Source organism: Agelaius phoeniceus, chromosome 1 (genome assembly GCF_051311805.1).
Source record: "Agelaius phoeniceus isolate bAgePho1 chromosome 1, bAgePho1.hap1, whole genome shotgun sequence".
NCBI classification, from domain to species: domain Eukaryota; kingdom Metazoa; phylum Chordata; class Aves; order Passeriformes; family Icteridae; genus Agelaius; species Agelaius phoeniceus.
Genome location: NC_135265.1, coordinates 507985 through 532406, shown reverse-complemented (window position 1 = coordinate 532406; position 24422 = coordinate 507985). Strand labels below are relative to the sequence as shown.

Sequence of the window (24422 nt, the reverse complement as noted above, 5' to 3'; positions counted from 1 at the left end):
TATTAAAATAGAGACATGTGTACATGTAATCAGACCTTATTGGGCAAAAGTATCCACATTGCAGTAGAAAGAGGTGAAAGTGGCAGGTTAGAAAAGCCAAACATGCTCTGTGGAGCTGTCCTTTGGATTAGAAAGTGACACACTGTCCTACAAGCAAGAACTTGTGACCATCCTAGACTGTAACCAACTGCTTGTGTCTGATAAATCTCATGGCCTTTGAGATTGGTGTTATCTAAGCAATAAATCATTATTAGCCTGATCTTAGTCCCTTCCCTTTAATTAATAATACAACAGCCACATTTTCCCTTCATTGCCAGTCCAGGGCCTCCCACTGCCACAACCACTGTGGCACCAGCCCAGGGTGTGTAAGAATCCACTTAATAACAAATAAATAGATAAACAAATGAATAGATTGTGACTAAATAAATAGATTGTCTTTGTTTCCTCCTTTGCTGCCAGCAGTATACAGCCTTTAACTCTGCACGTGTGCACTTCTGGTTCCTTCTCCCACTGCTCCCACTGCTGTGTGAGTGCTCAGAGCAGCTGCTCTGCACCTCCCCTGCCCACCCGTGTGTTTGGCTGAGCCTCAGGGTGTGAAGTGAGTGCAGGAGCAGCCAGGAGAGGATCAGATCTGTGGCTGTTGTCAGGCTGAACTGTCTGGTGTCCCAGCTGTGTGGTTCTCTAGGGGTTTAGGCCCTGCAGTGCCATCCCTTTGATCTGTGACACCCCTGAGACACCCCCCTTTGTGCAGTGTCACTGTGCAATTCCCTCTGGAAGGGAATCGTCATCATCACCATCATCATCATCATCATCATCACACTGCCCTTCTTACCAGTGGCCCACAGACTGCAAGGTCCTTGGCTCTTCACACATTGATGCTGTTGAATTTATTTTTACTTGTTCAGGACCTCAGGTCAGGGACAATAATCCCTTTTCCCAGGCAATATTTCTCTTTTCAGTACCTTTAAATGCTGTGGAACTGAACCCTAGTGGTTGTCTGGGTCCTTGTGGCCCTTGCTGGAACATACCACAGTGAGTCCCCTGTTAGCAAAATCCCATTCAGCTGTTACAGGATCACTGGGATGAGCTGGCCCCAGTGACTGATGTTTTTAACTCCTCTGTCAGTGTTTGCAAAGCCTGTTTGTGGCTGTCAAGCCATTCCCAGATTTGGATTTTCCTCATTAATGTGGACAAGGGTCTTGCTATTATAGAAAATCCAGGAATATGATTTCTGCAGTATCCCAAAGTACCTTTTGAGGCTCCTTTTCAGTAGTGGGGCTAGATACAGCATCTAATTTTGTTTCATGTGGAATTACAGCTTGGCTGCTACCCCCAGGTTCCCAGGAATTCCATCTCTTTAGAGGGGCCTGGGCTCTTAGCTGAGGGCACTTCTGTCCCCTCCCCATTTCATCTGTTCTGGATATCCTGTACTGTTGTTCTTACTGCACTTTCCTCCTCACCTCCTGCCAATTTATGGGTAAATCTGTTCTCCTGCCTGATTTGTTGGAGTTCAGCTGAAGCATTGTGTGCTATGCTGGGTGAGTGCAGAAATCCCTGAGGTAGGCAGTTGAAGCTGGATTGTTCCTTCCCCAGTCAAGCAGATCTGGGTTTATCTTCTTCCTGAACTGGAACCATCAAAATCATCTTTTCCATGCCAGGCTGCCTCCCCTTTGTGTGCTGCAGTGCCTGCAGAGGAGCAGTGAGCTTTGCAGGATTTGGGCCTGCTGCAGGGAGTGCCTCTGTGTCAGCATCAGGCCTTTGATAATCAACTGCTGAATGCCAGCTCCTGTCTTCCTTCATCACCTGTCAAACAGGGGAATTGTGAATACATCCCAGACATAATGGCCCTTTTTCTAAATCTTTAATTACTTCATTTTTCCCTTGTTTGGCTGCAGGAGGCACAGGGTGCTGTTTAATGTTAGAAACAGGTAAATCTGGAGCCCTTTTTAAGAGTCTGATTTTCTTGCCCTTCTCAGAAAGGTTACTCTGGGTTTTTTTGGGTCCAAAGGGCCAAAGATCCCTGGTTGGTAATAGCAAAGCTTTCCTTTAAGAATGTCATATCCTACAACGTTTTCTTCATGACCTGCCATCACAAATGTGTATGAAGTCTTTCCCTTTTCCCCAGGTAACCATAAACACACTTTGGTGGTGTAACAGAGAATACTTTTCCTATTAAAGCCAGTTAAATGAACTTCTCTGTTTTTAAAACTTAAGTTTAGCTTTTTAGCATCCTTGGGAGTAATTGAAGAGGTCTGAGCTCCAGTGTCAGTTAAAAATGTCAAAGGCTATCCTTTAACAGGGAAATGTACAGAAGGTTTCTGACTGGGGGAGTGCTGTGGGGTGTCTGTCAGTCAGAAGTGCAGCTCCTGTCCCAGTGGGAGGGCAGGGAGGTGGTTTTGGGCAGCTGGGAGGTGCCAGAGCAGTGCTAACCCCGTGGGGCCAGCAGTAACAATGACTCCTGTGAGACACTGCTCCTGTCTGATCACTGAGCAGTGCCAGGCAGCAGAGCAGCTCCTGCTGGGGTGACAGGGACACGGCCTCTTACACTGGGCTGGCCCCACAGCTGCTCTGGCACTGGCCCTTCTGTCTGGCCTTGAGAAGCCAGGAGTCTGCTAAGGCAGGCAGGAGCCTCCCCTAGAATGGAAATGTCAAACCCCTCCCTCTGAATTGTTAGAATTTTGAAATTAAAAGGCTCTCAGGCAAAGATATGGGAATAGGAATAACAGTTCTTTGCTAGAAGACTAAAAATAAAAATGTAACCCAAGAAAAAACAACAAAAACAAAACAAAACAAAAATACCCACAAACAAACAAACAACAACAAAAAAACCCACCAAAAAAAACAACCCCAAAAAAACCCCCAAAAAACCACTGCCAGAGTGAGAGCAGGCCCTGTTCCCTGTGTGTCAGGGGGTGGCACAGCCCCATCCCATGGGGGCTCAGCCCTCCTGCAGTGCCAGCTGTGGCTCTGCTGGAGCAGGGATCCTGCACAAGGGGGGAGTTTTCCTCTGCAGCTCCAGGGCTGCTGCAGATGGGCCTGGGCTCCCTCTGGCCATGCAGGGCAGCAGAAGCTGCTCCTCTGGCAATGCCCTGGGCAAAGGCTGCTGGGCTGGGCCAGGCTCACATTGGATCCAGGGAGGAATGCTTGGCTCCTCCCCTGGGCGGAGCATCTCCCCATGGGATGATGGAACTGGATCAGCCCTGCAGGGACACTCACTGGCCATGGACAGAAGGTAATTAATAATTAATGGTCCATTAATAGAAGAGATCTCCTGGAGGGAGGCTTGGCTGTGGGAGAGATAAAGAAAACTGCCCAATGGGCAGAGGATAACTGCCCCACCTTTAACAGATTCCAATAGAATACACACACATATCTGACAACCCAGAACACTTCCCACCAGTTCACACCCAGCCTGGGTCTTGCTTGAATTAGTGGTTGCTAAGGATGATGCCAAACACACCAGTTTCCAGTTCACACCAGTTCCACCTGTGTGCAGCTCTGAACCTCTCAGGAAATGCCCCTTTCCCCACAGTGCAGAGGAACTGGGGAAACACCCCCAGGTGCAGACATTGAACCCTGGGTGCATTTTAGAGCACCTCAAAGGATGCCCTTCAGGAAGGCTGACCAGGACTCCTGTAAAACACCCACTGCATGTGTGGAGAGAGGTGCAGAGAAGGGTTTGGGGTCAGGAAGAATTCCAGAGAGAGTTTCTCTGTCAGGTGGAAGTGTCTTAAAGGTAAAAGCGAAAGTGTGGTACCAGAGCTGGGTGAGGAGTGAGAGCTGTGGGGCCAGGCAGCCCCAGGAAGGCTGATGGAGTTCTGGAGCCTGTTCACAGTTGCAGGGAGCCCCAGCTCCTGCTCTCAGCTGTGAGGAGGCAGAGCAGCCACACCTGGTGCAGGTCCCTGGGACGCTCCTCTCCAAGCGCTCGGCCTTTGCCTGTGTGGGGTCCCTCAGCTCTGTGTTTGCCTTGCAGCTCCGGGGTCAGGAGCCTGGAGGAGGTTTGCCTGCAGGTGACAGACCTGCTGCCCGGCCTCAGGAAGCTGAGGAATCTGCTCCCAGAGCACGGCTGCCTGCTGCTGTCCCCAGGGAACTTCTGGCAGAACGACCGCGAGCGCTTCAATGCCGACCCAGATATCATCAAAACCATCCACCAGCATGAGCCAAAGACCTTGCAGACGTCAGCCACTCTCAAAGGTGAGCCAGGGAAGCTGAGAGTTGCCTACAGCTTCATTGTTATTCCATCCTCACTAATTCCAGCACTGGAATTGCTGATGGTGCCAATTTGGGCAGTATTTTTTCATTCACAGCAGCCAAAGCTGCCCGATCTTTGTTGTCTCTCATTTCATATGTGGGGCCCTGATCTGTATTTGTGAGAAGTGAACAAATCACTCAGTCAGGCTTCTTTCTGCAGGTAAAAATAGCAGGGTTTTGTTCCTCTCACTCTACACATGCTCCAGCCTGGCTTTTCCCTCTGTCACACTCCAAGGCTGCCTCATTGTCACAGATAAATCAACATTCATCCTGCTCCATTGTGTGTTCCAATTACTTGCACACAGCCCCAGCTGAGAATGGATATCATAAAACTATTTTTATCTCTTAGTTATAAAGAAACTCTGTGACCATGTGTGGGGTTGTTAATGATTATATCCATAATGCCAGAGGAAATGCTGCTTTAAACACAGGTTGGATCCTTTGGTTTTAAAGGAACCTCAGAGATGTGGCAGTGTGTGATGTAGTGTGTTACATGTCTGAAAAGGGGTTTGTTACCCTAAAGGAAGTTTGCTTTAAAGGCTGTTTTTAAGCACCCAGAGTGTTGATTTATTAAAAAAAATATGGATATTGATCTAGTACCGATATCCAACTGTGATGGACAAAGACTCTCTAACAGTTTAAAGTTAGAAAGTGTTTGTTTATTGTGATAACTCCCAAATACACACTGCAATTTACAGGTGATCACAGAGCCCTTTTATCTATACAAGTATTGAATACTCAAAATACAAGTAAATATTCATAACTTTGGTACATGCCATTCCCAATATGGATATTGATGTAGTACCAATATCCAAAAACTCTCTAACAGTTTAAAGTTAGAAAGTGTTTGTTTATTGTGATAACTCCCAAATACACACTGCATATACAGGTGATCACAGAGCTCTTTTATCATACAAGTATTGAATACCCAAAATACAAATGCATATTCATGACTTTGGTACATCCTATTCCCTGCTTTGTATGGTAATTAGTTAAAAAGCTATTAAGCATGGTAATTAGTTCAAAAGCTATTAAGCATGCACAGTTTGTTCCTTGAAATGGGGAGGAGTCCCAAAATGAGAAGTAAATGAAGTCTTCCTCGTTCTGACCTTTCTACCTTTTCAATGCAAATATGACAAGTGAACCCTTGGTAGAGCTCCCATTCCCCATCTTCAATTGGTTTCAGAACAGAGGAGGCCACAATTGTGTAATGTTCCCAAAAGCTATTTATCAATTTCTCTGTTCTTCATTATAAACCCAGCTAACCAAACAGTGTGCTGACAATCAATCAGTTATTAGTTAACTACTAACTCTTAACTCATCAAGGCCTACCCATTTATTTTAATTACCTCCAATAAAGCTTATCCCCGACTAAAATCTTAGCTCCTCTAAAATCTCTGAATTCCTTAAAGTTTATGTCTCAGTGTGAGCTCGCTGTGGTTGGAGCCTGCTCCAGGTGTGTCCCATCCATGGGCTCTCCCCGGAGCCTGGGATACCCCAGAGGATGAGAGCAGCCATTCCCGCTGGGGCTGCTGGCAGGGGACAGCTGTGCCCCCTGTGCCGTGTGTGAGCTGTGTCCCCGTGTCCCCCTGTCCCTGCAGACCTGCTCTTCGGGCTGCCTGGCAGGTACAGCGGGGTCAGCCTGTCCAACCGGCGCCGCGTGGTGTCCTACACCGTCACCCTGGGGCTGCAGCGCTACGACTCCAGGTGAGGCCTGCTCTGCCACCCAGTTCTGCTGCTTCCCCTCCCTGATGGTTCCTCTGCCCTCCACTTCCTTCTGGCTTAGAGTGTCTCACATCTCTGAAGGTGCTTTTCTGGGAGAAAACTTGCTGTGTTTTACGGAAATAAAATACCCTCAGTTCTCAGTTGCCCTTCGCAAGCAGGGCCTGTAGCATGCAGAGCTGCCAGGAGAGTTCCTGTGGCATCCATGGCCCTGTGGCTCTGGTTTGACCCAGTTCCTTGTGCACAGGCTGCTTGGCTTTCCAGTAAGCACTGCTGGAAACACTGTGGCAGTGTTGGCCAAACTGGCATGGATTGAGTGGATGTGAGGATGTCAGGTTTCCCTCTGGCAGAGAAGCTTTGAGGTGAAGGTGAAGGAAGGGAGTCGGTTCTGATGGAGGCTTTGGATCCAGAGCTTTATTCTGGCCCACAGGCCTCTGCATGCAGCACCAGCTCCAACAGAACTCCCTGAGCCCGTGGGTGCTGCTCCTTTAACCCCAGGGAGAGGGGCAGGGAAGGGGCAGGGAGCCACCAAGCAGGGACAGGAGGGGAGGGACAAAGGGACAAAGGACACCTGGATGGCCCAGTGCCCCCCAGGGGTAGAGGGCATCCTTTGGATCTGCCAATCACTCTGGAATTGCAGGGCTGACAGACAGTGCTGGGAGGGGAAGGAGAGGAGACTGACACACCTGGGAGGGAATGATCAGGGGAGGGACCCGGGTTCTGGGGTAAACCCTGAGATCACAGCACAGCACTGCTGTCCCCAGGTTCCTGAGCAGCCTGCGCTCGCGGCTGAAGCTGCTGCACCCCAGCCCCAACTGCAGCCTGCGGGAGGAGAGCGTGGTGCACGTGCACTTCAAGGAGGAGATCGGCATCGCTGAGCTCATCCCGCTCGTCACCACCTACATCATCCTCTTCGCCTACATCTACTTCTCCACACGTAGGTTTGGGGGCACCTGGGTGTGGGCTCAGGGGGCAGGTGATACCTGTATAACATCACCTGTTTCAGCAGGAGAGGTGGTGGTGGAGTTCTGCCCTGAGCTGTCGTGGAGAGGGTTAAAACTCTTTGCCTGATTCTTGCTCGTTTGCCCCTCTCAGCCAGGGTGCTGTTATTCCTTGTGATCCACCTCCCAGCTGGAGGTGTTTCCCCATCCCTGGAAGTGTCCAAGGCCTGGATAGACTTCTTTAAAGTCCCTTCCAACCCAAACTATTCCATGATTCTTTGATACCTTTCCAGATATTTTCTGTCTTGGGCACCCTTAGATGCCACAGCAATGCCTTTTTTCCCAGTTTGTTTCATCCATTATCAGACACGTGTTCTGAGCTGGTGGGTTTAGGCCTCTCTGGCCACATTTCAGTTTGGTTCTGCCCACCTCAGTGCAGTGCTGGAACTGGTGTGAGCTGTGAAGCAGCATTGTCCCCTGTCCCCCCTTGTCCTGTGGGAGCTGCATTTCAGACTTTTTCTGGATCTCTGCCCAGAAAACAGCCACGTTCCCAGTTCCCCAAGCTAGCTGGGCACATCTAGATTGCTGGCATATAAATGACAGAAAACATGGATTCTGCCTTCTCTGAAGCAAGTTTTTCTCAAAATATTACTTCTGTTAAAAATTCACCTTTTGGCTTCTTCATTCTGATCCAAAAAAACCAAAAATGTGTCAAGTTTTAAAATTTCTACATTTCAGACACTGCAGTACCTTCATTTCAGACATGAGCACTGCAGTACCTGCATTTCAGACACTGCAGTACCTTCCCTCTGGGCTGGGGTGTCCTGTGACCTGCTGGGGCCAGCCAGGACAAGCGTGCTGTCCCCATTTGTGTGTCCATCTGTCCCCGTCTGTGTGTCCTTGCTGTGTGCTGTCCCTGCTGACCTGGCTGGGCTGTTTTGCAGGCAAGATCGACATGGTGAAGTCCAAGTGGGGCCTGGCTCTGGCAGCAGTGGTGACGGTGCTCAGCTCCCTGCTCATGTCCGTGGGGCTCTGCACCCTGTTTGGCCTCACACCCACGCTCAACGGCGGGTACGTGCCGGCCCTGCCAGGGCACACCTGGGGAATCAATTCAGCGTGCTGGAACCAGCTCCTGTGGGGCTGGACATGCTGCTGGGCACAGTCACCGTCGTATTGGAATAGTTACTAATAGAGCTGGACAGAACGTGCCCTGGCTTGTCTGGCCCTTGCTGCTGAGCCCCTCCTCAGCTGTGCCTCTGTTTCCCCAGAGAGATATTCCCATACCTGGTGGTGGTGATTGGCCTGGAGAACGTGCTGGTGCTCACCAAGTCCGTCGTGTCCACGCCCGTGGACCTGGAGGTGAAACTGCGCATTGCCCAAGGTGGGGTCCTGCCCTGGGGACTGGGAGAGGGAAAAGTGGGAGAGCCAGGGGCTGGGAATGGTCTCACTCAGGTCTGGGAAGGAAACAAGGTGACTTGTACAGCCTTTTGTAGTGAATTCCAGAAACATAATGCTGCTGTTGTGGGCACTGCTTTTTGGGATTGTTGACTGAAACAGGGTAAATAAATACAAAAAATATTGGTAGGGGAGAGCTAGATCTCCTGGTGTGGATACTGAGCCCTCCTGCTCATGAATCAACACAGCAATCCTGTCCTCAGGTCACGGATATCAGAAGTACAGAACACAGGTCCTACAAAATTCCCTAGGTCCTACAAAAATGTGTGATAAAATTATCTTTTCCATTCTATGAATGCTCTGTGCCTATGGAAGGATTTGAGTGTGCTCAAACCGTGGATAAATGGGATTTGCAGTCTTCAAAGCTGTTTCTAAACATCAGAGAGAAGAGATTCTAGTGCGATGCTGATTTTAGTTTTAAAAATACAAGTGGTTTGGATCCTAGATGGGAAACAGGATTCAGAACTCCAGTGGGCCTTTGCACTCAGGAGTTTTAGCCTGGAAGGGCCTTTTGAAAGGCCTGTTCCCTGTAAATTCCTGGCTTTAAAGAGGGGAAGTGCTGCTCCTTTGGCTGTGTTCATGTCTGGCACAGTGAAGAGGCTCCCCTGACCTGTCTCTGCCCTTCCCCAGGCCTGAGCAATGAGAGCTGGTCCATCATGAAGAACATGGCCACGGAGCTGGGGATCATCCTCATCGGGTACTTCACCCTGGTCCCGGCCATCCAGGTGAGAGGGGCTGCCAGGACAGAGCCTGACCACTGCAGGGAGCCACTGGCAGCAGGCTCACACAGTCAGGGAGTTGGCTGGGCTGGAAAAGCCTTGGACACCATCAAATCCAACTGTTCCCAGCACTGCCAAGGCCACCACTCACCCATGTCCCCCAGTGCCACAGCCACACTGCTGTAAAATCCCTCCAGGCACGGGGACCGCACCCTGCCCTGGGCAGTTCCAATGCCTAACAGCCCCTTTTGAGGAAGACATTTTCTCTAATTTCTAATTACATCTCCCCTGGCACAACCTGAGGCCCTTTCCTCTCATCCTGTCCCTTGTTCCTGTGAGCAGAGACGGATTGTGGCCAAAAAGAGCAAAGAACGTGAATTAGAATAAATGCCTTGGGTTCTCACACGGACGCCCCCAGCCCTGAGCTCTGAGCCAGCACAAGAGGTGGATCCCAGGGTTGTCAGTGAGGCACTGCTGGCTTCCCCCCTCCTGAGTGCAGGGGGAGCTCATGCCTGTCTCACCCACAGGAGTTCTGCCTCTTTGCCGTGGTGGGGCTGGTGTCAGACTTCTTCCTGCAGATGTTCTTCTTCACCACCGTGCTGTCCATCGACATCCGGCGCATGGAGGTGGGCAAGGGGCACGGCCTGGGGCAGGAGGGGGGCACAGCCTGGGGCAGGAGGGGGGCACAGCCTGGGAGAGGAGGGGGGCACAGCCTGGGGCAGGAGGGGGGCACAGCCTGGGGCAGGAGGGGGGCACAGCCTGGGGCTGGAGGGGGGCACAGCCTGGGGCAGGAGGGGGGCACAGCCTGGGGCAGGAGGAGGAGGGCACAGCCTGGGAGAGGAGGGGGGCACAGCCTGGGAGAGGAGGGGGGCACAGCCTGGGGCAGGAGGGGGGCACGGCCTGGGAGAGGAGGGGGGCACAGCCTGGGGCAGGAGGGGGGCACGGCCTGGGAGAGGAGGGGGGCACAGCCTGGGGCAGGAGGGGGGGGCACGGCCTGGGACAGGAGGGGGCACAGCCTGGGGCAGGAGGGGGGGGCACGGCCTGGGACAGGAGGGGGCACAGCCTGGGAGAGGAGGGGGGCACAGCCTGGGACAGGAGGGGGGGGCACAGCCTGGGAGAGGAGGGGGGCACGGCCTGGGAGAGGAGGGGGGCACGGCCTGGAGCAGGAGGGGGCACGGCCTGGGAGAGGAGGGGGGCACGGCCTGGGAGAGGAATGGGGAGGCACAGCCTGGGAGAGGAGGAGGGGGCACAGCCTGGGGCAGGAGGGGGGCACAGCCGGGGGCAGGAGGGGAGCACGGCCTGGGACAGGAGGGGGCACAGCCTGGGACAGGAGGAGGGCACAGCCTGGGAGAGGAGCGGGGCACGGCCTGCGGCAGGAATGGGGAGGCACAGCCTGGGAGAGGAGGGGGCACAGCCTGGGAGAGGAGGGGGGCGCAGCCTGGGGTAGGAATGGGGAGGCACAGCCTGGGGCAGGAGGGGGGCACAGCCCCAGCATCCCACCCCTGAAAGGGGGAAAGGACAGAATCATAAACTCACTGAGCTCAGAAAGGCCTTTCAGCACTCCCCAGCACCACCACTGTCCCTGTCCCCAAGTGCCACATCCTCCTGGCTGTTAAATCCCCCCAGGGATGGGGACTCCACCCCTGTTCTGGGCAGCTGGGCCAGGGCTGGGCAGCCCATTCCAGGAAGAAACTATTCCTAAGTTTAGGTTAAACTTCCCCACATCAGCTTGAGGCTGTTTCATCCTGAGCTGTTACAGTCCTGGTTCTGTACTTGCTTGGTTACTCACACAGGGATTGGGAACAGAGCACTTGAGGGAAAAGACACTCTTAGGAAGGACATGGAGCTGTGGGAGCAAATCCAGAGGGGGCATTGAGTGGATTAGAGGGATGGAGCAGCCCTGCTGTGAGGAAAGGCTGAGAGAATCGGGATTACACAGCCTGGGGAAGGAAAGCTTAGAGACCTACTTGTGGCCTTCCAGGACCTGAAAAGAGCCACAAGAAAGACTGGGAGAGATGCTGGACAGGTTAAGTGGGAATGTCTTCAAACTGACAGAGAAGGTTTACATTGGACATTAGGAAGAACTTTGTGAGGGAGGGTGGACAGGCCCTGGCACAGGTGCCCAGAGCAGCTGTGGCTGCCCCTGGATCCCTGGCAGTGCCCAGGGCCAGGCTGGACAGGGCTTGGAGCACCCTGGGACAGTGGGGGTGTCCCTGCCATGGCAGGGGTGGCACTGGATGGGCTTTAGGGTCCCTTCCAACCCAACCATTCTGTGATTCCCTGGGTCTGGAAATGTGCTGGTTGGGGTAAATGGGCTGGGAGGAGACACCAAGGAGTCATCCCCTGACCCTGGGGGACAATCCCTGCCCAGGGGTCTCTCCCAGCTCTCCAGGGTCCCCTTTGCCCTGGAGCAGCCCCTCACCCCTGTCCTTTCTGTGTCTGTTGCAGCTGGCTGACCTGAACAAGCGTTTGCCCCCCGAGTCGTGCCCGGCGAGGCCCCCGTGCCGTGCGCGGCCGCTGCGCCCAGCGGTGCCACACACCCCACACACCATGGCCCCACACAGCATCACCCCACACAGCCCCCACCCCATCACCCCACACCCCATCACCCCACACACCATCACCCTGCAGCCGTCCTCGCTGCGCAACCTGCGCCTGCCCAAGCGCCTGCGCGTCATCTACTTCTTCGCCCGCACCCGCCTGGCTCAGCGCCTCATCATGGTACGTGGGGACACACACACTGCCTGGGGGGAACACACACTGCCAGGGGGCACACAGATGGTTGGGATGGCACCCAGACTGCCAAGGGGGCACACAGAGAGCTGGGCTGGCACCCAGAGAGCCAGGGTGGCAACCAAATAGCCAGGGGGCACCCAAATCGCCAGAGGGGCACCCAGACCACTGGGCTGGCACCCCTGTCTGCCCCACTGGGCACCCAGACCGCCAGGATGACACCCAGATAGCTGGGATGGCACCCAGAGAGCCAGGGTGGCAGCCAGACCACCAAGATGGACCCACAACAGCCAGGCTGCAGCCCTGCCCACCCCACTGGGCACCCAGCTCTGCCAAGCTGGCAGCCCTGCCCACCCTGCCAGCCACCCACTCCCACCAGGCCTGACAGCTCCATGTCCTGCTTGCCATGGGATCCAGGAGTCCAATCCCCACATGGTCCCAGAGCAGTGGGTCCTGCAGGAGTGTGGAGCCAAAAACCCAAACTGAGCCTTTCCAGCCCTGCCTGGAGGTGCCAGACTGGCTGGTCCCAGCTGCCAGCACGGAGCCTCTTCCTGCTGTGTGTCTGGGGAGAGAAGGTGGGCTCTGAGCATCATGTGGGTCATGAAAAAGTGGTGCCCAGGTTCTGGGTGTGCGGGGCAGTGCTCCAAATGTCCCCCCTGTGCCACTTCCCTGTCCCCAAGAAACAGTGCTGGGGGTGAGGCTGCAGGAAATGAGGGCTACCTGTGGGTTGGGGTGCCGTGGGTCAGCTCGGGCAGGGGACAGGGAGGTGGCACTGAGGGAGCTGAGTCTCTGCTCAGGGAGGGGACAGGGCAGTGCCACTGAGGGCGCTGTGGTGTCTCTCCCTGCTCAGGCAGGGGACAGGGCAGTGGCACTGAGGGCGCTGTGGTGTCTCTCCCTGCTCAGGCAGGGGACAGGCAGTGCCACTGAGGGCGCTGTCTCTCCCTGCTCAGGCAGGGGACAGGCAGTGGCACTGAGGGCGCTGTGTCTCTCCCTGCTCAGGCAGGGGACAGGGCAATGGCACTGAGGGCGCTGTGGTGTCTCTCCCTGCTCAGGCAGGGGACAATGCAGTGCCACTGAGGGCGCTGTGTCTCTCCCTGCTCAGGCAGGGGACAATGCAGTGACACTGAGGGCGCTGTGTCTCTCCCTGCTGTCAGGGGACAATGCAGTGCCACTGAGGGCGCTGTGTCTCTCCCTGCTCAGGCAGGGGACAGGGCAGTGCCACTGAGGGTGCTGTCTCTCCCTGCTCAGGCCGGCACAGTGATCTGGATTGGAATCCTGCTGTACACGGATCCCGCCGGGCTCCGCACCTACCTCACATCCCAGGTCACCGAGCAGAGTCCCCTGGGGGACACAGGCCTGCCTGCCATGCCCGTTCCCGGTGGGGTCCTGCCCGCCGGGGACCCCAAGCTGGACCTGTCCGTGTTCCCCTCGGAGCCCGCGCAGCTGTCGGAGAACCGGACGGAGCAGAAGGCGCGGCTGGAGCCGGAGCAGCAGCCCTGGGGCCCCGAGGGCAGGGGCAACGGGCAGCTGGAGCTGGGGACAGAAGCACAGGTTACCTGGGGAGCAGAGGACGAGGAGATCTGGAGGAAGCTTTCCTTCAGGCACTGGCCTGCCCTCTTCAGCTACTACAACATCACCCTGGCCAAGAGGCAAGTGAAGTGGGCTGGCATGGAGTGCCACTGGCACGGGGATCTGGGAGCTGACCCCAAGGGTTTGCCTTGCTTCTGTCCTTGGTGCTCCCAGCTCACATGACCTGCTTCCATGGGGCTCATTCCAGGTGTGTGTGGGAGGGGCTGCTGAGCAGGGCCCCTGGGGTGGGCAGAGCTCACAAACCCTCCAGGGCTGTTCCTCTGGGAATCAGGGTGGTTCCACTCTGCTCCTGGGTGGTTTATGTGCATGGTGTCTTCTGTCTTCCTTCATCCTGGAATTGAAGTTTTAAAATATGTAAAACAAGAAAAGGAGGCTCAGGGGGGCCCTTGGGGCTCTGCACAAGTCCCTGACAGGAGGGGACAGCCAGGGAGGTTGGGCTCTGCTCCCAGGGAACAGGAGGACAGGGAACGGCCTCAGGGGTTTCCAGGGGAGGGTCAGGGTGGATATTGGGAAAAGTCCTTCCCCAAAAGGGTTCTGTGGCCCTGGCACAGCTGCCCAGGGCAGTAGTGGAGTTCCCATCCCTGGAGGGATTTAAAAACCCTGTGAATGTGGGGCTTGGGGACATGGGTTAGTGGTGGCCTTGGCAGTGCTGGGGGAGCAGTCAGACCTGATGGTGTCAGAGGGCTTTTGCAACCTCAGTAATTCCACAATTGTCTGATACAACCATCTGTAAGGGATGGAAATTGTACATGTGAGGAAGAGACAGCTGAGCTGAAGGAGCTTCTTGGTGAGACCTCCCAGCCTGCAGCACACAGGAAACCAGGCTTAAATTCGTGGGATCCACTTGATCTCCTCAGGACTTCATTTCTGTTGGCTCTTTGAAGGGTTAAAACCCGGGGAATAGCTTTAGAGGAGAATATTTCCGAGGAGATCTGTAGTTCCGAGCACCTGCAGTCACACACTGAAAGCACCCTGACTCCTGCCGTGGCTGCCCGTCCCCTCGTGCCCCTCCTGAGCCTTGTCCCCGTCCCCTCAGGTACATCAGCATCCTGCCGGCCATCCCCGTGACGCTGTACCTGCACCCCCAGGAGGCGCTGGAGATGCGGCACCCGCAGGAGGCCCGGCGCTCCCAGCCCTTCCTGGACACGGCCCCGCGGCCGGAGCGCGGCTCGCAGCCCCGCGGCCACCAGGACGTCACCCTCTACAAGTACAGTGTCTGTCACAGCCTGCCTCGGCCCCAGGGGCAGCAGGGCTGCTTCAGGCTGGTCCTTCAGGGCTGGTTCCTCCCTGCTGGGAGAGGAGAAAGCTCCTGAAGCTGCCGTGCCAAAGCTGGGGATGCTCCAGTGCAAAGCAGCAGCTCGGGGTGTTGGGGATGCTCCAGTGCAAAGGGAAATTGATGCATCCTGGCACTTTTCCATCACTGAGGGCAGGCTGTGCATGGAGGCCCTCAGGGCTCCTGCTGCAGTACGGGTGACCAGGACAGAAGGCCAATTTGGGGGTTTAAATGTGATTTCATCGAAGCCCAGAATGGTCTGGGTTGGAAGGGACCTTAAAACTAATCCAGTCCCACTCTGTGCCAGGGCAGGGACACCTTCCAACATCCCAGGGTGCTCCAAGCCCTGTCCAGCCTGGCCTTGGACACTTCCATGGATCCAGGGGCAGCCACCACCTGGATATAATTTGATAATGATTTATTGGGGGTCAGATCAAACTCTGGTGCAAGGAGCTTCCCTCTCTGTGGAGATGACAGCTCACAAGGCCTGCCTGAATCTGCACGTGCTGAACACACTCTGTTATCCCATCCCCAGCTGGTGTTTTCTTAGATCTTAGTTGCTCATTACTTTCCTTAGTGAAAAGCCTCAAGATCTTGTGGAAATTGTCATTTTCCCATTAAACCCCCCTTAATTTCCAACAAATCTCTGTAATTTGCTGAAAAGCTTTCTCAGCTGAGAAACTCAGACCAGCACATGAGTAATCCCAGCACAAGACTTCCCAAATCTATGTGTGGCCTAGAAATTGGAGTTTATTTCCTTACCTTCTTGTCTCTGTGTGTCCCCCAGGGTGGCTGCTCTGGGCCTGGCATCGGGCATCCTGCTGGTGCTGCTGCTGTTCTGCCTCTACCGGGTGCTGTGCCCCAAGAACTACGGGCAGAACGGGCCGGGCCGGCGCCGCCGCGGGGACCTGCCCTGTGATGACTACGGCTACTCACCCCCTGAGACAGAGATCGTGCCCCTGGTCCTCAGGGGACACCTCATGGTACGTCCAGCTCAGCAATCAACACCTCAGGAAAGGTTATTGGGGCATGAAATTCCTGCAGCACGCTCTCGTCTCCTCCTGGGGCTGGCTGGCAGCAGTTCCCACCATCACCACCTCTGGCTTCTGTTCCCTGCTTTGCTGGGACAGCTCCACGTTGCTGAGTTCCAGGGGACAGCTGGATGGGGCACTCAGTGCTCTGGATGTCGCACTTGGGGCTCTGGATGTAGCACTGGGTGCTCTGGGCTGGGTGACAAGGGGAGGGTCAGTCACAGGTGTGACTCAGTGCTCCGGGAGGGATTTTCCAACCAGGATGAGTCTGGGATTCTTCCTCTTCTGAGATGAAACAAAGCTCTTGGGCATTCAGACAGACGAGTTTGCAGTGCTGGGCTGTGTCTCCCAGCAAAGCTCTATCTCTGCTCCTGATCCTGCCTTCAAACTGGGATGGATTTTTTAAGGGAAGGCAAGACAGATGGAGTCTGTTGGGTTTGCAGCAGTGCAGTGCACACTGAAGTTTCTGGGCAGAGATCCTGGAATCCCAGAATGGTTTGGGTTGAAAGCGACCTTGAAACTCCTCCAGTGCCACCCCTGCCATGGCAGGGACACCTTCCACAGGCCCCATCCTACCTGGTATTGGACCCTTCCAGGGACATCCATATCCTCACTGTCCCTCAGTTCCTAAACCAGCCAGTTTTGACACGAAGTCCATCATCTGCAGTTCTGCAGGCACACCAGGCTGTGCTCAGGACCCAGAGGCCTCGGTGGTGCCCCACTGAGCTGTGCTTGTCCTTCCCCTCGCAGGACATCGAGTGCCTGGCCAGTGACGGGATGCTGCTGGTGAGCTGCTGCCTGGTGGGGCAGATCCGCGTGTGGGACGCGCAGACGGGCGACTGCCTCACCGTCATCCCCAAGCCCAGGTGCGGCCCTGGCCATGTCCCCGTGTCCCCACGGTGCTCCCAGGAGGCAGCCCGCAGTGAGGGGCTCAGCCTTGTCCCTCCTCGCAGGCTGCGCAGGGACAGCAGCGGCATCTTCGACTACCAGGAGGGCTGGGATCCCAGCCCGGACGGCAAGAACGGCCTGGAGGACTCCTTTGAGAGCAGCCACCAGCTGAAACGGCTGCTGGGGCCCCCCCAGCCCCCCCTGTTCTGTGACCAGCCCGACCTCACCTCCCTGATCGACACCAACTTCCTGGAGCACGCCAAGGCCGAGCCGGAGCCGCGGCTGCGGGCAGTGGGCGCTCGCCGCAAGGACTCGGGCTACGACTTCAGCAGCCTGGTGGGGAAGGTGTACGAGGAGCACGGCGGCTCCGGCTGCAGGAACGGGACCTTCCCGGGGCTCCCGGCCCCGCTCGGCCCCGCCGGGCTCTGCGGGAGCGGCGGCCGTGCCCCGGCCTGCACAGGGGACGAGGGCGGCTGCGGCGGGGACGAGACCTGCGCCGGGTGTGACAAATCCTCACCCCCTCCGTCCTGGGGAGGGGACCTGGAGAGCTCCATCTGGAGCCTGGAACTGCAGGGGAACCTCATCGTGGCTGGCAGGAGCAATGGGAAGCTGGAGGTGAGGAACGGGGACACAGTAATGGGAGGTGGAGATGAGCAGGGACACCGAGGGGAAGGTGGAGATGAGGAACAGGGACACAGTAACAGGGACGTGGAGTGAGGAACAGGCACACAGGAGCAGAGAGGTGGAGATGAGGAGCAGGGACACAGTAACAGGAGGGTGGAGATGAGGAACAGGGACACAGTAACAGGGAGATGGAGATGAGGAGCAGGGACACAGTAACAGGGAGATGGAGATGAAGGGGTACACAGTAATAGAGGCGTAGATGAGTGGGGCACAGTAATGGGAGGGTGGAAATGAGGAGCAGGGACACAGTAACAGGGACGTGGAGTGAGGAATAGGGACACAGGAGCAGAGAGGTGGAGATGGGGAGCAGGGACACAGTAACAGGCAGGTGGAGATGAGTGGGGACACAGTAACAGGAAGGATGGAGATGAGGAGCAGGGATGCAGTAATGAGGAGCAGGGATGCAGCAATGGGAGGTGGAGATGAGGAGCAGGGATGCAATAAAGAGGAGCAGGGATGCAGTAACAGGAGGGTGGAGATAAGAAGCAGGGACACAGTAATGGAGGCAGGAGGTGACACAGCCTGGCAGCACAGCACGGGGAGCTGTGACTGCTCACCCAGCTCAGGGGCCGGGGCAGAGCACACAGAGCTGTTCAGGATCCCAGATCCCCTGTGTCCAGTGCTGCTGTGACCAGTGTCACCACAGTGACCCCTCCTCCCCCAGGTGTGGGATGCCATCGAGGGGACCCTCCGCAGCAGCAACGATGAAGGACAATCCGGCATCACCGCCCTCATCTTCCTCAACAACAGGTGACTCCTTGTGCAGGTGCTGGGAGATCCCCAGCCCCAACCTCCACGGCAGCTCCCAGCAGCAGAGGCTGGGCTGGGATGTCTCTTCCCTGGAATCAGTGTCATGGAATAATATCCTGAGCTGGAAGGGGCCCTCAGGGATCATGGAGTCCAACCCCTGGCCCTGCCCAAGACACCCCAACAACCCCACCCTGTGCCTGAGAGCTTTGTCCAAGCACTCCTGAGCTCTGGCAGGTTTGGAGCTTTCACCATTCCCAGGGGAGCCTATTTAGTGCCCAACCACCTTTTCTTGCTATCCAACCTCACATCCAGCCCAATCCTCTGAGAATCCACCTTCACCAGCTTTCCTGGCTCCAGGAATGCTCCAGCAGCCACTTCTTCAGCCCTCAGTGTTGTCAGTAGCTGAATGTTCAGGGCTGGGACACCTTTGGGTCACTGCTGTTCAGAGGCACTGCCATTGTCCAGTCCATTCAGAGCTGTGTCCAGTGTCCCAGCCCAGCTCTGTGCAGCCTCCTTGCGGGGGTGGGTGGGCTGTGCTTGGCCCAGGGGTGTCCAGGTTTGGGCTCAGGGAAGGGCCTCTCTCAGCCCCCACATCTGTCCCTCAGGATCGTGGCTGCCCGGCTGAATGGCTCCTTGGATTTCTTCTCTCTGGAGACACACACATCCTTGAACCACCTGCAGTTCCGAGGTGAGCAGTGTTGGAATGTGACTGCAATGCCCTGGGCTCCTGCCTTCCCCTCCCTGCAGCTGAGTCTTCTCACAGCCCCTTCAGCTTTGGTGGTAACTGCTCCAAAAGCACCCAGAGCTGTGCTGAGCTGAGGGAGCTCCCTGTGCTGGACACCATCCCCATGCTGCCCTTTGCTCCTTCACTTCTGTCTCCTTTCTCTCTCTGTTCCCAATCCCAGGAACAGCCTGAGCCCTCGACACAACCACAGCACAGCCCAGAGGGGCCCATGGGGTGGCTGGTTAGAGCAGGGGGTTCCTTTGCTTCTGGAGCAGAATAGAGGGGATGATTCAGATGGGATACTGGGGGGAAATTCTCCCCTGGAGAGTGGCGAGGCACTGGAATGAATTTCCTGGAGAAGCTGTGGCTGCTCCATCCCTGGAAGTATCCAAGGCCAGGCTGGATGGGGCTATCCCAGGAGCAAAGTGGGACAGTGGAAGGTGTCCCTGCCCTGGCAGGGGTGTGGGACTGGATGGGCTTTAAGGGCTCTTCCATCCCAAACCAGTCTGGAATTGTGTGACCCTGCTGAGGCCCTCACTCAGCTGTTCTTAGCACAGAGGGTTCACTGCAGTCCCAGCCCCAATTCCCCAAAGCCCAGCACCCCGACCCCCCTCCCTCTGTGCCAGGCCGAGGTGCCCGTGCCCGGCTGAGGCCCCGTGTTGCCCGCAGGTGGCCCGGGCAGGAGCAGCCTGCCGCCCTCACCGGAGCTGAGCCGCGGGGCCGCGGGGCTGCGCTGCCGCCTCACACACAGCGTGGCGTGCGCGCACCACAAACCCATCACCGCCCTGCGCGCCGCCGCCGGCCGCCTCGTCACCGGCAGCCAGGACCACACCCTGAGGGTGAGCGGGACACGGGGACAGGGAGGGACAGCTGGGAGCACACCCTGAGGGTGAGCGGGACACGGGGACAGGGAGGGGGAGCTGGGACCACACCCTGAGGGTGAGCGGGACACGGGGACAGGGAAAGGGAGCTGGGAGCACACCCTGAGGGTGAGCGGGACATGGGGACAGGGAGGGGGAGCTGGGAACACACCCTGAGGGTGAGTGGGACACGGGGACAGGGAGGGACAGCTGGGAGCACACCCTGAGGGTGAGCGGGACACGGGGACAGGGAGGGACAGCTGGGAGCACACCCTGAGGGTGAGCGGGACAGGGGACAGGGAGGGGGAGCCAGGACCACACCCTGAGGGTGAGCGGGACACGGGGACAGGGAGGGACAGCTGGGAGCACACCCTGAGGGTGAGCGGGACAGGGGACAGGCAGCTGGGAGCACACCCTGAGGGTGAGTGGGACACAGGGACGCTGGGGCCAGGAGGGGGAGCTGGGAGCTCCATGGGGTCTGTTCACTGAGCAGTCCAAGGACAGAGCCCAGATTGTCACCCTGAGCTGAGTGTGGGACCCTCCTGCCGGGGGAATGGGTGACTTCAAAGAATTATGGAATCACTGAGGTTGGGAAAGCTCTTCAAGACTGTCAAGTCCCCAGAACTGCCAAGGCCACCACAAAACCGTGTCATCAAGTGCCACATCCACACAGCTTTAAAATCCCTTCAGGGATGGGGAATCCACCACTGCCCTGGCAGCCCCTTCCAATGCCTGACCACCCTTTCCCACAAAGGAGTTTTCCCAATATCCAACCTAAACCTCCCTCTGCTCCCATCCCTGTTTTCTTGGAGCAGAGCCCGACCCCCCCGCTGTGCCCTCCTGGCAGGAGCTGTGCAGAGCCACAAGGGCCCCCTGAGCCCCCTTTTATCCAGGCTGAGCCCCTGCCCAGCTCCCTCAGCCCCTCCTGGGGCTTCAGCCCCTTCCCAGCTCCATTCCCTTCCCTGGACATGCTCCAGCCCCTCCAGGTCTTCCTGTTGGGTGGGGACCCAAAGCAGCCCCCAGGATTTGAGGCCCCTCAGCAGGGCCAGCACAGGGGGACAATCCCTGCCCTGATCTTTCAGCCACTATTTTGACACAAAATCCAGGAGCCGTTGGCCTCTTGCCCACCTGGGCACAGCTGGTCACATCCACCAGCACCCCAGGGTCTTCCCAGCTCCTGTGTCTCCAGCCTGGAGCATTCCATGAGATTGCTGTGACATTCCCTGAGTGGCAGACCCGGGTTCTGGGGTGTCCCCTCTCCCCTTCCCCTTCAGCTGTGCAGTCACTGCCCACCAGCCATGACCTGCCCTGCACCCCATGGCAGCGCAGGTGGGCTCTGGCTGTGCCACAGTGGGACCAGGTGGGACCTGTTGTGCCATGGGGAGCTCAGGTGGCCCCACCCTGAGCCCAGCTGGCCCCAGAGCCTCACTCGGGCCTCTCCTGCCCCAGGTGTTCCGGCTGGAGGACTCGTGCTGCCTGTTCACCCTGCAGGGCCACTCGGGAGCCATCACAGCCGTGTACATCGACCAGGTACGGGCAGCTGCTGGGCCTGAGCCCTCCCCTGCCCTCACACCTGAGCTGATACCTGAGATCACACCTCAGCCCATCCCTGCTCCCATCCCTGAGCCAGTGGCTCAGCTGGAGGCACCCACTGGCTCCCTCCATCTCTCTGTGGCCAAGCCAGTTTTCCCCCAGTTCACTGTGAGCTCAGCAGTCTTTCCCTGGAGATCTCTTGCTTCTCTGTCCTGGAGCAGGGAATCTCTGTCCCTGCACTGCCAGGTGAAGCTGAGCAGGCCTGAAATGGGGCCTGAGGCCCCAGGGGGGCTCTGTCCCCAGTCCCCAGGAGGAGTGGGGGTCCCCAGTGTACTCCCTACAGCAGCGTGTGCCCCCAGGTGCTCTCCCACCCCACAGAGGTGACCTCAGGTGCCTCTGCACTGGGGCTCCTGGGGTTCCTGGGCTCTGTTCCCTCAGCCTGCTCAGGCACAGGAACAGGGATGGAAGCGCTGGGCTGGCAGCGCAGGGTGCAGCCCCGCTCACTCCCCTCCTGCCGCGGGAGCATTGGGAGCACTGGTGGCACCGTGTGTGCCCCGGCACTGAGGTGGCCCTGCTGTCCTGCAGACCATGGTGCTGGCCAGCGGTGGCCAGGACGGGGCCATCTGCCTGTGGGACGTGCTGACGGGCAGCCGTGTCAGCCACATGTTCGCGCACCGCGGGGACGTCACCTCGCTGACCTGCACCACCTCCTGCGTCATCAGCAGCGGCCTGGACGACGTCATCAGCATCTGGGACCGCAGCTCGGGCGTCAAGCTCTACTCCATCCAGCAGGTGGGACCTGGGGAGGGTTAACTGGGAATTGCTTGGGTGGGAAAACCCTCGGAGAGCACGGAGTCCAACCACCCCCCTGCGCTGCCAAGGCCAGCACTGATTGTGTCCCCAGGTGCCACATCCAGAAAAGGGGACTGCTCTGCTACCCTGGGCAGCTCCTTCCAAAGCCTCATCACCCTTTCCATGGGGCAATTCCTGCTGATGTCCACCCTGAGCTGCCCTGGCCCAGCCTGAGGCCGTTCCCTCTGCTCCTGTCCCTGTTCCCTGGAGCAGAGCCCGACCCCCTCGGCTGTGCCCTCCTGGCAGGAGCTGTGCAGAGCCACAAGGGCCCCCTGAGCCTCCTTTGCTCCAGGCTGAGCCCCTGCCCAGCTCCACCTCACACCCTCAGGGGTCCTCCTGGCTTTTCCAGGCCACCTCCAGACCCTGCAGACACCTCTGCTGTGCTTGGAGGCTGCAGAGCCTCTGTTCCAGCTGGGCACGCTTGGAACAGCCTCCCTGTCCCACGCAAGGGCTCTGGCCAGGCCGGGTGTGGCTCTATCCCGCTCCAGCCCCGGAGCTCAGCTCTCTGCCCCCGGAGCTCAGCTCTCACCTCCAGCCCCGGAGCTCAGCTCTCACCTCCGTCCCACTCCAGCCCTCAGAGCTCAGCTCTCACCTCCATCCCGCTCCAGCCCTCAGAGCTCAGCTCTCACCTCCATCCCGCTCCAGCCCTCGGAGCTCAGCTCTCACCTCCGTCCTGCTCCAGCCCTCGGAGCTCAGCTCTCACCTCCATCCCGCTCCAGCCCTCAGAGCTCAGCTCTCACCTCCATCCCGCTCCAGCCCCGGAGCTCAGCTCTCTGCCCCCAGAGCTCAGCTCTCACCTCCATCCCGCTCCAAACCCGGAGCTCAGCTCTCACCTCCAGCCCCGGAGCTCAGCTCTCACCTCCGTCCCGCTCCAAACCCGGAGCTCAGCTCTCACCTCTGTCCCACTCCAGCCCTCGGAGCTCAGCTCTCACCTCCATCCCGCTCCAGCCCTCAGAGCTCAGCTCTCACCTCCGTCCTGCTCCAGCCCTCGGAGCTCAGCTCTCACCTCTGTCCCGCTCCAAACCCGGAGCTCAGCTCTCACCTCTGTCCTGCTCCAACCCCGGAGCTCAGCTCTCCGTCCCCGGAGCTCAGCTCTCACCTCCGTCCCGCAGGAGCTGGGCTGCGGCGCCAGCCTGGGCGTCATCTCCGACAACCTGCTGGTGACGGGGGGCCAGGGCTGCGTGTCCTTCTGGGACATCGGCTACGGCGACCTGCTCCAGACCGTCTACCTGGGCAAGAGCAACGAGTCGCAGCCGGCGCGGCAGATCCTGGTGCTGGAGAACGCCGCCATCGTCTGCAACTTCGGCAGCGAGCTCAGCCTGGTCTACGTGCCCTCGGTGCTGGAGAAGTTGGACTGAGCAGGAGGAGGGGACTGAGGCGGGGCTGGGGGCTGTGCCGGAGAGGGGACGGGGCCGCGGGCTCCGTGCGTCCATCCGCGCCACCGGAGCGGCTCCGGTCACCGAGCGGGGTGGGGCCGCCGCCCTCCCCTCTGCTCCCCCCGGTCCGGAATCTTCCAAGCGGCCTCGGGGACCCCCCGGCAGCGCGATGGTGCGGAGGGACACGGGGCGGGACAGGGCAGAGCGGGGACAGCGTGGCGGCTCCCAGGCCGGACACCCAGCGGTGGCTGTCCCGGCCCGGGACACGGAGCAGCCCTCGGCCAGCCCCGGCCCCGGGTGGCAGCCGGGAGAGGGCCGGGACCGGGACTGGGCTCGGCCCCCACGTGCCTTAGGGCGCGGCAGGGCCCGCCCGCTCCCGCCCGGGGCCGCAGCTGCCCCCACTCTATTTATTTATACGCTGTAAATAGTTATTTATTGGGGCGGGGGGCGCGGGGGCCCAGCCCCGGCAGCGCTGCCCTTGCCGTGCCCTGGCACAGCTGCCCTGCCCGGCTCCCTCCTGCGCCCTGTCTGCAGCAATAGCACCTTCCTCCCCTTCCTCCTCCTCCTCCTCCTCCCGCTGCGGGGCCAGAGGAGGCTTTTCTCAGGTTGGGAGCGGGCGCAGCTCTCGCCCCCGCCCTGCAGGCGCCGGGAGGGACCCGAGCGGGGCACAGCGGGACCAACGTGCAGAGCCAGGGCCGGGGCAGCCCCCGGGGCTCCCCCGAGCACGGGCCGGGCCCCGCTGCAGCCCCGGGGCTCCCGGCCCGTCCCGCCCTGCCCCGAAGCGCCCATGACGCCTGTTCTCGACCCCCGGTGATTGTAGAGGCGGCGCCGGCCTGGGGCGGGGGGGACCCCCGGGACCCCGGCCCAGCCCCCGCGGGTGGCCTTCGCCCAGCTGTACCTTTGTGCTGTACAGGGGACGCTTTTTGTACCGACCGTGTTTTATAACGTGTGCAGAACATCCATTAAACGGAACTAACCCGAGCCTGGCCCAGCCCTGACCCACCCCCCGCTAACCCGAGCCTGGCCCAGCCCTGACCCAC

The 24422-nt window shown here is 58.2% G+C and overlaps 1 protein-coding gene across 8 annotated transcripts in view; it reads left to right on the top strand.

Moving 5' to 3' along the window:
• The window catches only part of SCAP (SREBF chaperone), a 60896-nt gene extending 36533 nt beyond the window's left edge, over nucleotides 1–24363 (top strand). For all 8 annotated transcript variants that reach the window (XM_077178676.1, XM_077178716.1, XM_054628341.2 and 5 more), the window contains 19 exons: nucleotides 3974–4194; nucleotides 5853–5958; nucleotides 6738–6910; nucleotides 7859–7985; nucleotides 8183–8295; nucleotides 9000–9094; nucleotides 9616–9714; nucleotides 11537–11809; nucleotides 13070–13470; nucleotides 14448–14618; nucleotides 15472–15667; nucleotides 16466–16581; nucleotides 16669–17218; nucleotides 17952–18037; nucleotides 18643–18725; nucleotides 19431–19600; nucleotides 21071–21151; nucleotides 21740–21946; nucleotides 23119–24363. In XM_077178676.1, coding sequence (XP_077034791.1) covers nucleotides 3974–4194; nucleotides 5853–5958; nucleotides 6738–6910; nucleotides 7859–7985; nucleotides 8183–8295; nucleotides 9000–9094; nucleotides 9616–9714; nucleotides 11537–11809; nucleotides 13070–13470; nucleotides 14448–14618; nucleotides 15472–15667; nucleotides 16466–16581; nucleotides 16669–17218; nucleotides 17952–18037; nucleotides 18643–18725; nucleotides 19431–19600; nucleotides 21071–21151; nucleotides 21740–21946; nucleotides 23119–23364 — 3514 coding nt within the window. In that variant the 3' untranslated portion in view covers nucleotides 23365–24363. The remainder of the gene's footprint in view (nucleotides 1–3973; nucleotides 4195–5852; nucleotides 5959–6737; nucleotides 6911–7858; nucleotides 7986–8182; nucleotides 8296–8999; nucleotides 9095–9615; nucleotides 9715–11536; nucleotides 11810–13069; nucleotides 13471–14447; nucleotides 14619–15471; nucleotides 15668–16465; nucleotides 16582–16668; nucleotides 17219–17951; nucleotides 18038–18642; nucleotides 18726–19430; nucleotides 19601–21070; nucleotides 21152–21739; nucleotides 21947–23118) is intronic.
• Nucleotides 24364–24422: the final 59 nt, after the last annotated feature.